The sequence below is a fragment of the Eurypyga helias genome, unplaced genomic scaffold (assembly GCF_000690775.1).
Source record: "Eurypyga helias isolate BGI_N326 unplaced genomic scaffold, ASM69077v1 scaffold20757, whole genome shotgun sequence".
Lineage (NCBI taxonomy): Eukaryota > Metazoa > Chordata > Aves > Eurypygiformes > Eurypygidae > Eurypyga > Eurypyga helias.
In genome coordinates, this window is record NW_010260062.1 from 86,292 (window position 1) to 100,114 (window position 13,823).

General features: G+C 40.6%; 1 protein-coding gene across 2 annotated transcripts in view; it reads right to left on the reverse strand.

Moving 5' to 3' along the window:
* TRPV3 (transient receptor potential cation channel, subfamily V, member 3) overlaps positions 1 to 12,046 on the reverse strand; it is a 15,394-nt gene extending 3,348 nt beyond the window's left edge. The window contains exons 1-12 of one of the 2 annotated variants that reach the window (XM_010154914.1): positions 11,931 to 12,046; positions 8,626 to 8,730; positions 6,902 to 6,988; positions 6,010 to 6,167; positions 5,310 to 5,486; positions 4,963 to 5,103; positions 4,237 to 4,517; positions 3,318 to 3,494; positions 2,433 to 2,591; positions 1,874 to 1,975; positions 1,225 to 1,298; positions 123 to 288 (exon numbers count right to left, since the gene is read on the reverse strand). In XM_010154914.1, coding sequence (XP_010153216.1) covers positions 123 to 288; positions 1,225 to 1,298; positions 1,874 to 1,975; positions 2,433 to 2,591; positions 3,318 to 3,494; positions 4,237 to 4,517; positions 4,963 to 5,103; positions 5,310 to 5,486; positions 6,010 to 6,167; positions 6,902 to 6,988; positions 8,626 to 8,730; positions 11,931 to 12,046 — 1,743 coding nt within the window. The remainder of the gene's footprint in view (positions 1 to 122; positions 289 to 1,224; positions 1,299 to 1,873; positions 1,976 to 2,432; positions 2,592 to 3,317; positions 3,495 to 4,236; positions 4,518 to 4,962; positions 5,104 to 5,309; positions 5,487 to 6,009; positions 6,168 to 6,901; positions 6,989 to 8,625; positions 8,731 to 11,930) is intronic. The other variant, XM_010154915.1, reaches the window with a different exon arrangement.
* Positions 12,047 to 13,823: the final 1,777 nt, after the last annotated feature.

Sequence of the window (13,823 nt, forward strand, 5' to 3'; positions counted from 1 at the left end):
CAACTGTAAAGAAATTTCACTATGAACTATAAAATACACGTAAATTGCTGAACAGGTTTGTCTGGGATTGAACCATAACAAGTAAGCAGCGTAGGAAGGCAGATAAACCAAAACAAACTTGCCTTTTGAATCATGACACTGTAAATGCCCATGGACTGGAAACCTCTGGTGAAATAGAGCATATTAGCCCATCCTAGGGCCATTGCCAAAACAAGACACACGAGGTGTTCTTTGTAGGAAAACAAGTACAAAAAGACAGAGAAGATCACAAGCAAAGCTTGTATAAAACTGTTAAAAAACAAACACATGTATGTAAAAGGGAAATTACTAGCACAAAACTAACAACATAATGGAAACAAGACTTTTGCTTCTTATGCTTTAACTCTAATTTCATAGTGCATTCTATTCTCCCCTGTGAGCAATCTTTATTCTATTTTAACAATAAAATAGGTGACTACAGACAGTATATTAAAATATTAGGATTATAAATATTAAAGCTTAAAGTGGACTATTCTCCCCAGAAGAGCTGGTCAATGCACATGTTGCTGACAAAGGCATTAAGAATTCTTAATAGTATCTTTGAAGCCATTCAATTCAAGCTTCAGCTGAATGAATTGTTAGAATCATTACTGGTTTTCCATGAACAGGGAAGACACTGGTAGGTGTGATGTGCTGTGGTAGCGTGCAGGGCAGTTCTCAGCAGCACAAGATAGGTATCAAGGTGGATGTAGGGGGAGGAAGAAAGGTAGAGTTAAGCCACCTCTTTTTATTGATCCTGCAATCATATGGTAAAAGGGAGAGGGAATCATCTGGGCTTTATCTAGGCCAGCTGAAAGGATACTCCCATCAGCAGCTGAGCCAGCTTTATGCTATTTTTCCTTCCTGAAGGAGTAGAAAGGAGTATGAAACTAGATCTAGTTTATTAACCAGGTTTCTTAAACACGTATATACAGATCTGAAGAGATACAACATCAGGAGATGCTAAAGACAGCATCAGGACAGGAAGGAAATCCAGTCCATACACACCAACCCCCAGTATTGTTACTGACCCGTGCAGCCATTAGTGTGTGTGTTACGGAAGAGCTGCACCTAAGATTGTATCTATCCCGCTAAAAAGTGATAACCTGGAGAAAAAGCGAGCCTCTGCTCCAGGCGTACGTTCTCTGCAACCACGAGACAGATCAGCGTTTTAGACAGTATAAAATGTACACATGGCAGACTTACAATGCAAAGTGGAACCATGCGTCGGAGAGAATTGATTGCAGGTCCGAGGGCCTAAGCAGAAAGATGGCTACACTCTACGTACATGGGTATATAAAATACAGAAGTGGTAGGTAAGAGAAAGCAGGCCTCAAAATCGTTTAAAATAATATAATTGAAGTTGGTGTTCTAAAAAAAAAAAATCCATCTACTTATAAGACATAACTTCTAGAATTAAACATCTTTTCATAGGGCTGTAACTCAAAGTTGAAATTTCTGTCATCTCTGGCATAATTTAACAGTTAGTTACTGGTTTCAATTACTTATAGTATATGGCAAAAATTATACCCTTTTTCCCCCATGACAAGTTCTAATTCAACAATGTTCTGAAAGCCAGTAATTTGACATCACTGATGTTATACAAATACCAAATCTACCTTGAAAATTTGAAAGGAAAAAAACCTGGGGTTTTTTTTCCCCCAGAGAAATACAGTTATATTCAAATACATATTACCAGGGCCATTCTAAAGTAGTGAGGTATTGTGCCAAATACTTCTAGAAATTACACATATCAAAGATACTGCAACGTGTTGCAAATACCATCAGCATAATCATAAACCTAGAGAAGTTCTTCACCTTTCGTTATGTATTTGTTATGAAGAAAAAGTCTTACCTCTTTTATGGCTAAAAATATTGCTCCTAACATAACCATCACCTGTCCTGATAACTGCAGCCATCCCACACCACGTGTTAGAGCTAGTGGATAAGGTGGAGCCTGCAAGACAGGTCCGAAAGGGAAGTCTGAGTTCCGTACCTGAGGGGTAAAAGGCAAAGTAGCAGGAAGCCTCCTGGCGCTCTGGGTACACAATTTTTCCCTTTCAGTGAGAATTTTCTTCATGATTGATATACAGAGTCAGCCCCCTGCCATATATATTTGGAATGGCAGATGTTTCTTCCTTAAAAGAAAACCAAAATACCCTCTTCCACGCTTTTTCACCTACCTGTCTTTATATTACGTATTTCCATTTTGGGTCACTTACAAAATGCAATTAACTCCTCTATTACTGTTCCTCTTCCTTCCGGATAAGAGGACCTGATGTGGGAGAACCTGGTCTCACTACAGCCAGATATTCCGATACCTGCTTTTGGTTTAGCATTTTAAATACAATTCAGGAAATACCACTGCGTTTAAAAATCAGTCAAATTTGGTGAGATTAAGTTGGTGTACTCACTTCATTTTGATTAGGTCGGTGATAGGAAACCAACGTTAATGTTACATTGTATAGGAAATAAAAACAGCACGACATAAAAAACATGTGTCGTGCAAACTTCTTCCATTTCATTCGCAGGAGCGAATTCAGAGGCTCCAGAGTCAGCATTTCATGGCGATTCTGTAGGAAAAAGAACAATTAAGATTTGAACTTGCTGCCTGTAAGGAAACAGATCGTTTCAGACGTGTATTTTGTATATTCCATTCAGTAGGTGTCCCTGCTGATCTGAAAACACAGCCATGCTTGAAGATACGTGTCAGACCTTACCTTGATAAGGCACAATGGAACAACTCCGACTCGTGCTGGGATAACCTGCCACGCTCTGGGAAATTGTGACTGAGCTGAAACTGTATTGTGAACTTGGTCCTGCTTCCTACACAACTTCGGGCTGTATTTGAATGCAGCCAATGTAGAAGTCTGGCTTTGAAAAGCTAACATCCTGAAACGCCTAGAGCACATGCCTGTATGGTAGAGTTCATTACTTTAGGCAGAGGATTCTTGTAAAGCACTCCTGTTGGCTTGCCCTGTTCTCATGCACTACCTTCGGCAGCTGCTAGCGGCCACTCCGTGGGGACAAGAAGCTAGCTTCGGTCTGATGAGCTGTGTAACACCTCACAGGTAGAAAATAAGAGTGCCAGAATGCCCAGCCAGTGGTTCAGGAGCTGAACGCGTATTCACTTGCAACTAACGATCTACAGAGGAATAAAATTCAACTTGCTCCTGGTAGAAAACCGAGAACCAGAAATCACTGGTTTACAGGTAATTCAGTTGGACGCACAGGCTAACACACCCGAAGTGAGTGTGCTGCTGGAGAACACGTATCGATTTCAGCAATGGGTAACTTACGCCAATATTCGTGTTGTAGACAATAATTTCCAATACGGAATTGTCGGCGGTGGTGTCTAGTTCTGTCAGATCGTAAAGAGAAGACTGAACAGGACCATAGGCCCAGTCTGTGAATTTTCTTGACAGGCTCCTGTTTGGCTTATCCCTTATCTCTCTGCTCAGGATGTATTTCAGGATCTAAAACATTAAACGGAACCAGTCGTAAGCGGATGTGTTCCTCACGGGAAGGGAGAAAGCACACATGAGTACTTGCCAAGCCTCCTGCCTTTTAACTACCCCGTTGGCTACAGCAGTGCCATTCAGTGGATTTGTTCAATAAGCAGTGTTAGAGGTGTCAGAGCTCTAGGAAATAAACACAGTATTTATAACACCTGGATTTTCTGTCATAGAGACACTTTTCTAAAGGATGAAAGCACTATTTTCCAGGTGCTCACGTTATATCTGCCTTTAACTTCATCAATTACTTCCTACATTACCCCACTGTCAATTCTTTATCACAATACAAGCAGTTGATTTACAAGAGTCAAATTCTACAGCGACATAACAGAGCAGTCCTATTGAGTTTCCTGAATTTATTCAAAGTTTATATACTGTAGTAGGGTAGTATTGTAATAAATGCAACGTAACGTCTGCTTTTCTGTACCACAAGATCCTTAGCAAGGGCGTTTTTAAGCAGCACATGTATTTTTTACAGAGAGGGGTTGTTAGAGGGGGACCTTGAAGGGTAGAAACAACATCGCAATGGAAACATTTGCTTGTGTTTTGAACAAAATCAGCTCACCAAATACTACAGGATACGTAGGACAGCATAACCATCAGGGAAAGCTGCATGTCAGAGCACTGATGTCTGAGTACATAGTTGGCCTTGACTCTTTCTCCATTTTTAATGTCTCTTAGATGCTACTGAAATAATACTCACCTCTAATTTCCCAGTTTTTGCAGCTAATTGTAGTGGTGTCAAACCCTCCTTATTCTTTGTTGTTTCCAAATTTCGGTCTTTACTTTTTAACAAAATCATATCATACATTCTGATTACAAAGTCATTCTGGGTTTTAAGGTCCTCTGCCACAGTAACTAATGCATGGAGAATATTGTTTCCTCTGGAATCCTGAGAGGTAATATTAGTCCTGGCATTGTCCATCAACAGTTGAATTATGTCTGGCTGATTGGTACACGCAGCTAACGCCAGTGCGGTTTCACCTACAGAGTTATAAGATGTAACACGTGTTCATGTTTTATTACAAGCATTCAGATCATATCAAAGAGTGACTGTGTTAAGCATTTTAACATATGAAAGCACACATACATATTAATTATATTGAATTTTGTTTTAAAAAGCTTGATAGGCATGAAAACATTTGGTGAACATCTTCAAAATCAAATTTGTTGCATTTTATTTGCCATTCAGAGTTTGCAGAGGGTTTTAATGTAAATGTTTTACAATTACTTCTGAGTGTTTATGACACTTTGCACTCTGGCAAGTTACTCTTATGAAAGGTACCATGCCATTTATATACCCTGTGATGTGAGTTTCCTAATCTAGGTTTAGCTGCAGGAATGACTCACACATCCCCATCTTCCATACTGTCTCAGTTGTTTGGGTATTCCTCCCTGGCTTTTCCAGAGAGATCACATTTCCACTTACCAAAATAAAAGCCTTCATGCTTATGTTTAGGATTGAAGAAAATACCCTGGGCATGAGCATTGACATCAGCTCCTTTTTCTATAAGGCTCTGAGTTATTTCATACTGTCTTCTTTCAATGGCAATATTCAGAGCTGTCTGGCCTGAAACAACAGACACAGGTATTTAGCGCTGAATCTCTTAAGCACATTATGAAACACTGATGATGTTTCACAATGGAGAGCACCAGTGATAATTGATAAAAGCTGTTTAGGAATTTAAGCCATCAGTAAAATATTTGAAGATCGCATTACTTTAATGGACGATATAATTTAACCACACACCCAGAATCTGTATCAGATGGCAATACCTTTATATACCTCTTCGGTGTATGCTGCATTGATAAATCTCTCCAAAATACCATTTTCTTCTGCAAAGGAAAGTAGCATATTCACTATCTCCTTAGTGTTTTGGTTGATGTTGAGCAGAGCTTTCATCAGACAAGTTTTGCCAGTATCTACATCTGTGAATTTTTTCATCAGGTAATCTGCAAGAGTGAATCCTGAGATCAGATCATCATTATTTATTCAAGCGGATGTAAAAGAATTCTAACCTTCTGTTTATTAGGGGTGGAACCTGAGGGATATACATGAACATATATTATTTGCCAAACAACTACTCCATCCTATTCACTTTGTACTTGAGCTACGGACACTTGGCGAGACAATGCACCCAGAGATGTGGCCCTAATGAATAAGGTAGCCAGTGCACTTGGTTTCTCTTTCGGACATCCCACTGCCATGGTAACTCCAGACAGACCCAGAACCCTTTCCTAACTTCTCTGCCCATTCCGCCATGCTGCACACCCCACAAGCCCAGTCTGTCCTGCACTTTGAGGAGACGTCGGCTTTGAGTCCCATGCAGACGGTGAAGGTATGGCTGTGGGACCACAGTGCAGACAGACCCTCCGTGGCTCGTGTAGCGGTTGCACAGGGATATTTCCCAGTCTTGGACTACACATACCACTGCCAGAAGAGCTAACACTCTCCCTCCAGGTAACTGCAGCTTACCTGGCACGGTCATGCTTGTACACGCGTTCGATCGTTCCTTCAGCTCTGCAAGGAGACACTGCAATTCTTCTATATTTCCCTCAGATACTGCCCGAAATATGTACCTTTTCAGCTTCTTCCGGGCCCTAGTCTGCTCGGGTCCTTGTGATATGTTAGCACTGAATTATAAGAAATAAAACATAGTAAATTGAATCAGCAATTTCACTGTTATTTTATTTTCTACCTCAGAGGAAAAACAAATAGTTACTTGCCCCAAGCTACACATACTTGCCCTGCTTCCATATATATCTTAGCATGGATCTCTGTTTCTGCAGATCGCTTCTATGTGGATCAGTGGCTACTGAGAGGGTTTTTATAATAAAAATGTACTTTTTTTTCCCCCTCAGGTATTTTGGTTTGCATTTTTCCCCAGTTTATCCATTCTTCTAACACCCAGGCTAAGAAATGCTTCTCTGACCTGTCCACAACTCACTGACTTCAGTGCCTGAAGTTACCTGATGCTGCTCTCCAGCTGCACCCGTCCCACTCACAGCAGAAGATAAATTTAACCTCACGCTTTCTTACACAACTGTCCTGATTACACGTTATTCTGGAACAAGAATGATTTAATGTTCCTCCCCTCCCAGTCAGAAATACTCCTAGCTCATGCCTAGCTGTGCAGGGTGGTTAGGTCCTGTGTTGTCATCTAGGAAACAGACATGATATCTGAAGAACAGATATGAGATCTGAGAAAAGCAGAGGTTAGAGTTATTTGAAAATTGAATTACTGAAGAATCATAAATGCATGTCCACATATGACCTTATTTCTAAAAGACAGCATGCCAAACAGGTAGTATCTACCCTATCATACCATTGAAAATGTACTAGAGAGATACTTTATGTCTCCACTCACCAACAACTCTCTACATTAGGGCTATATTCAGTCGCATCATCCTGAAGAGACTGTGGGGAATCCATGTCTTCCCCGTTTCCAGATGCACTATAGAAAACAAAAACATAAGTGCTAAGACAGGAAGATGCATGCAAATTGCATGAAGAATCAGTCAATACTAGGAATCAGTAGCTACAGTAGAGCTGAAATTAGAATAATTTGACATTGTGCCTTTTAATTCTATCATTTTATCTCCTCTGAGTTTGAGTGATAAAAACAAACCAACCCACAGGACCTTGTTATATTTTAAACATCATTAGGAAACAACCTGTGTTGTGTCTGCTATGTTATTGTATTACAGATCCTGAAACTGTGGGAAGTTTTTTCATTTTTTCAATGGTGCTTTGGACACCTCATCCTGAATGCTTGAAGTTTACATTCTTCCTTTTCACATGCTTAATTTGTCATCTGCCACAAAGCAAGTGCTCAGTCAGTAGCTGTCCATGGGCTGCAAGCACACAATGAATGCAATTTACTTTAAGATTTACTGCACAGTACACTGCAGGCAACTCAAGTGCATTCTGCAGCTGACTTCAGTGGAAGCTTCAGCGAGAAGAAATTGAGGACTGGGCCCTAAATATATATTCAGGTAATAAATTTAATGGATTTCAATGACATTGGTAATTTGTAATTTCTGTACATAATTTCCAGACATTCCTAAAAGCAGATCTAACTTAAAAATTAATTTATTATGATTTTTCTTACTTGTATTTTTGTTTTCTATAAAGGTTCAGATTTGAGGAAGTACCACGGGTTGATAATTTAGGGAGCCTGAACTACTAGTTACTGACAAAACGAGCGTATGGACAGTGATTCAAGGATTCAGCATTGCTCTGCAGATACTCCCTTCCCTCTGAAATATGGGAATATCTCAGGGTCCATTCTTATTCAGTCCACCACATCCCTGGAGAAAGCTGTGAGGAATCTGGTGACAAAGTGACAAAGGTGTCTTGTGCAGGTCTGTCCCTGAATGAGAGGGAGAAATTGGCTCTCCTCTGAAAATATAAATTGTTTTCTCTCTGAAAACCAAAAGACTCTCCTCTGAAACTAAAAGAAGACTGTCAGCTAACTCCAAAAAGCTGACCAGACATCCATCAGAAAAATATTTGGCCATTCTAGGCTTGTGCTAGATTTGACACATTTCCCTTAATCATAATTTTTGGCTGTTACTACCCCACACACATTGTAAAATTGCATTCTTCCCAGTCATCCTGTTTTCTCTATCCATTCAGCACAAACGGCTGCCTTTAAATATTCTAGCTCAGCATCTTCATGTTACTTGATTGTTAAGGAGCAATGGAGGAAGAATGGCAGCGCACAGCTGGGAGTAGGGTTTGCTAAATTAAGCTGTGGTCTTCACACAGCAGAAAATACACAAGTGAGGGCATGGAGTTTGTCCTAACGTATCATAAACAACAGGCTGGGATAAAAAAAAAAAAAGACAGTACTGATTTTAAATTTATTTAAACCTGAGGCCTGATTTATAGGGTCTAAATGACAACAGTAGATAAAAGGTAAGCCATCTAGCAACAACTGACCTCCAATGCAGTTGTCTTTGAAGTGACCATGGCTAAGAAAAGCCATGTGAAATGTCAGCTCTGAAGTCTAAGGAGAAATAAGGAGTAGCTGCTGAGAAGGAAACGTACATTTGCAGCATGACTACTGCATAGGTATCTGTAACTTACCATGGACGGATGTTGGAATCCATTGGTTTTGAAAACACGGGGGGAGACGTATTATGGGGAGTTGCATTGCTTTCAAAGCCATCAATCTCCAGAAAAAAGTGTGAACTGTTGAACACAGGGCATTTAAAAAAATATTAGTAAAAAAGCAAGCTCAACGATAAAGAAAGCCAAACACCACACGACTGTGCTTAGGAAAAGGTCGACAATTTATATTTTCTGGCATCATAGCTAATAGGATGCTGGAACAGAAGCTTATCTGCCTTCCCTGAGGGGGGATCCCAGCCTTCAACACTGGGCCCAGCACTTTCATGCTGGCAGATGGGCAAAAGATCCCAAGATATTTTTAGGACACACGGCATCGGATCCTTACATGTCTAAGCAGCTACATCAGCAGCCTAAAAACAGCCCTGCCTCCAACTTCTGTGCAAAAAGCTAAATGCAACACCAGATATTTCTCGAACAGCCATACATGTATGCATACACACATGCCTGGGCCCATTCTAGTCCCTATTTCTCCAGCCAGGAGCCATCAGGATGGATCATTTCAAATCCATCAGCAGTAAGAATCATCCAGCCAGAAAGTACGAAAGGTCGTATGTTAAATGACATCAGGCATTTCCACCATCCAGGCCTGAATGTGTCATCTCACCAGTCAGTGCACGACATTTAGTTATTTCTTTTCCCTACTTACAGGGAAAAGGAATGAAATTTGAAACAACATAGAAAAGGGAACATGAGAAGAATAAGAAGATTTCACCCTTTAAGATCCTGCAGAGTTGAGAGGTAAAAATCAGTGGCTTGCTATTACTATACTTCATTTGCTACATTTCTGCCAAGACAGAGGAGTTTCAGTGGTGGATGTAGCGACACCCACATGGCCTATTGCTCAGAAGCTATCTTCCATTTCCAAAATGATCCACTAGTCAACTGGAAAATGTTTCCAATTCACCAAATATTTATGGTTTAGTCCATAGGATATTTATTCTTTCTTTTGACAGCATCTCCCTAAAGAATGCTGTTCCGTTAAAGCACAGATACTGATGCTAAAGTGCAGTTTATTAAAACACTACTGAACAACCTGTTGGTATCTGCTAAAAATAACTTGATCTAGTGGCCCTAGTTCACCTCATTTTCCAATGGTTTGGTCATCCCAGTGTTAATTCCCTGAATGCAGTTATTTAAACATATATGACCTTTTGACATTTGAGATGTGCCTGTGAATGTATTCCACGTGGGCAGCAAGTAAAGTGCCACTCCAGTTAGCAGGACAGTGTCCCTGAAAATACTTAGGCAAGGGTACAGGGACAAACGTAGGCAGGAGCAGGGCCGTTGCCATCGCTTCTACCACACTCACTGGATTCGCAGATGCTGTACATCACTGTCACCTCACTGGGGTCTGGACTTGGCAGAGACACTAAGGAGTGGGAAAAGCATGGGTTCATCCTGCTTTTTTTGCATTCCCTGACCATGATATGCAGGAGGTGTCCCAACAGGCTGTTGGAGGTCACAGTCAACCTCCAGAAAGCCATCAGTGCCACACTCTAGGCTTTGCTGGACCATCCCACCTGCCATCGGCTCAGGAACAGCGTGTGCATGCTGAAGATTTTGGTATCCAATAGATGTGCCATGAAGTGGGCCCTGTTTTGGAGGGTGACATCCCGAACCTATCCTGGCATGTGGGTTACCTGGGGATACCACAGGGGAAAAAACCACCCAAAGCCACGATGCAAGGCAGGTGGACAGTTGCCAACAAATACCCAAGTGCTTATGTGGCCATGGTGCACACTCTGAGGAACACTGCCCAGAAGTATAATCACTCTGACAACGTTGGCAGCACTCCTCCCAGCCTGCCTGTCGGTTTTCCTGTCCCTAATTATACGCTTAGTCCACCCAAATACCAGGATCTTCAAGAAGGGGAAGTCATTGCCTTTTCAGAAAGCCCACGTTTTGCAGTAAAGTGCCAATGCATGTTGTGAGGTGAGAAATGCCACGCGCGGAGGTGCACCGGCTGCTCAGGGCACAGCAGAAGGAAGCATTTTGGAGCAACAGAAGTACAGCAGCATAGAAACATATAATTAATAGAACGTGTTAAACCTCTGCATTAAAACTGACGTGATCTTCGTTCCTTAAATCACAGGAATGTCGTTGGCCACACCCTGAGCTTTTGGTTGAGGTGGGAAAAACCCCAAGGTTACTGTTACCGATGCCACAGAACTGAATGGGAGATATGAGCTGAAGTAATTACAGGGCAGCGTTTGTTATACCTAGACAATCTTTCATGGAATTGCTCTTTTTTAACGTCTATTGTGAACTCTTCAGAAACTTCATCTCCCCCTTACCAAACTATAGGGCTTCTCTTTTTGAATGTAATGACAGGAGGACAAATTGGGCCACCCAGGCAGTGGGTCTCAAATAACTAATGACACCATTTCTGTGGAAAGTGACTCCTCTGATTATTAAGAATTATAAGTGTCAGAACAGCCACAATTGCTTAGGCCTTCAGAGATTCAAAAATTGCCATAATAGCTAGTAATTAGCCACAGAGTGAAAAGTTTATGAATGAAAAGTCATCCTCACTCTGCAGTGACTTCAATGACTTGTACAGCATAGTATCAGGGATGAATTACTGCTTATATTTCCCCATTTGTATTAAATACAAATGCTTAATCCTTCTATTAATTCTCTAGCATAAATTATGAATGAAACTGAATACCTTCTAAAATAAAATAATGAAGTCTTGTTAATCATAATAAGGAAAAGCAGAATTAATTCAGGTTGCTGTTTGTGATGGCATTTTTTGAATTTTCAGCTTCCTGCTCTCCCAGCACTCATTTTTTTTTAATTCACCTCTGCCTCTCTGTAATTCCCACGTAAGGCTAAGTTTGAAATGCTCCCTTTTTTCAGTCCAGCATCTCCTGGTGTACCCTTCCATGTGATCTCTTTAAAAAGATCACTCTGCCTCTCCTGTTGAAACACTGACCATCATTACTCCACATTCTTGTAAGCTTACACAGGCATTTGGGTGGACGCAGAAAGCCCAGCTGACAGGAGACACATAAGACATGCAAGAGTCTGACGTCTCTAGGACATCAGGGTTAGGGTAAACACATCATATCTACCTACCAGGATACTCTTCCACTTCTAAACAGCACAAGCCTATGCTTTTTTGAAGGCACCTTGTGTTCATCAGGTCGCTCTCATTCATATACGCCGCATGGATAAAGATAGTGGTATTTCAGTGGAAATATCTACTAAAGGAGATAAAACAGGGAGCTTCAGAGTTCTAGACTGAGCTCAGGTCCTACCTTTTCTTTGTGGGAGTGCTTTCGGTCGGCTTTTTCTCTTGCTGGTTTGAAGGGGGAATGCCAGATGGATTTTTCTTGCCCATTAGTGGAATAATTTCGCTGTTATCTTTAATCATGTTTCTGCAGTAGATAGATTCACAGTTACTTAACTCCTGTTTATCTGAAGAAAGTACAGTGACCAAATTGCCTGTTTACAGTCTCTCCACACATGAGCACCCAAATCTCGGTGGTTTTCATTTTTCAGATAAGCACGTACACGCCACTTTATGTGTCCAGGCTGGAGGGTTACATTCATGACTGGTTACATTACACTCTAAGGAAAGTGCCATCAAAAGCGATACCATAGATCTAGGAGAACCATATATTCAAGCATGTGTCTAAATTAACCTGAAGGGAGTCTGTCAGTCACAACGATCGTAGATGTTACTCGGAGAAACAAGAAGAGCACAAGACTTTTCTATGCAGCCCTAAAGTTTGTGCATATTGAGAGTTAATCTAGCTAGTCTGCTCTTACCCAAGATCACTTCAGAAAAGCAGTAAATTGTAGGAAGATCTGTGCCACAGATACCACGTGTGAAGAAAGGTTTCAGGCCTGAAGGGCAGTGCATGCAGAAAAAGCCCTGAAACTTTTCCCTGTGTTAGAATAAAAGAAGGAATGCGGACTACGATGCCCAGGCTGAGCTCAGCTAAGCAACCACGTGAGTAACATCAAGGACTTGTGTGTCCCGGTGACACTTCTCAACGTATCTTCAGGGAAAAAGGAAAACTCATGCCTCCACTGGATGGAAGCAATCACCACCACATGGCACAAAAGGATCTAGATGCATGTTATCTGCTTAAAAACACCCACCATACGAATTCTGTAAGGAATAATGAATAACTATCTTCCCGTTTCTCTATATAATACTCGAGGGCATAATTTTAGATCACCAAGGGTAATTTGAAAGCAAGAAGGTGAATTTAGGATACTTTAAAATTCACCAAATGTAAAAATAGTAAGTTTTACAAGGTCATGGATCCATTCCCAAGGAAATCAGGGGAGTTCCCTCCATACCCAAGGACAAATGATAAAAATCACTTGCCTGCAAGTGAACAAAATGAACTACACATTTTTTCTCTCCTACCTCCACTTTCCCTAATGTGACAAACGTGTACACACAAGCTTTCTGCTCCTGTCAGTGTTGTCAGTGTGCCTTAGCACTACAATTTCTTCATTGTGGGATATGAAGATACAGAAAGCAGATTGGGAAGTGTGTTTAAGCAGACATGACACCTGGTATGAGAGAGGAGACAGGCATATCAAAGACATTCATATTTGAATGAAAAATCTATTAATGCACAAACAGCAAATGTTTACATATGCAAAATATTCAATCCCAAGTACAGACAAGTGAGAATTTACAAGGCCCAAGCACATGTAAGTGTGGCTGTAATTTCTTGTCACTAAATGAAATACCTCGAATATGAATTACTAAATGAATTGCCTCTAAAAGGTTTGCTTAAAAAACAGGCATGAAAATAAATTTGTATTGCATTTTCTAGCACTGGTAAATGTATTCATATTAGTACAACTCAGAAATATATCTGGTTTGGATGCATTTCTTAAGAATTCATGTCAGCTTGCATAGAAATAATTTATAAAGGGCAAATATGATTTACTTAGGACATGCAAAGTACACTGCACCTTTCACTGCAGTAAGTGCACAGAACTGAACTTGGATATTACATATTTGAGGTAGGAAAAAGTGTTTTGTCTGTGCCTTTGAAAATGCAATTCGTGTAGTGTTCAGACACATGTTCTATCAGTGAATACACTGATAAACACTTAGTTTGAACAAACCTAAAATAAATGACTTGCTCAGTTCATAAATAATTCTGCTATTTACTTCTTGC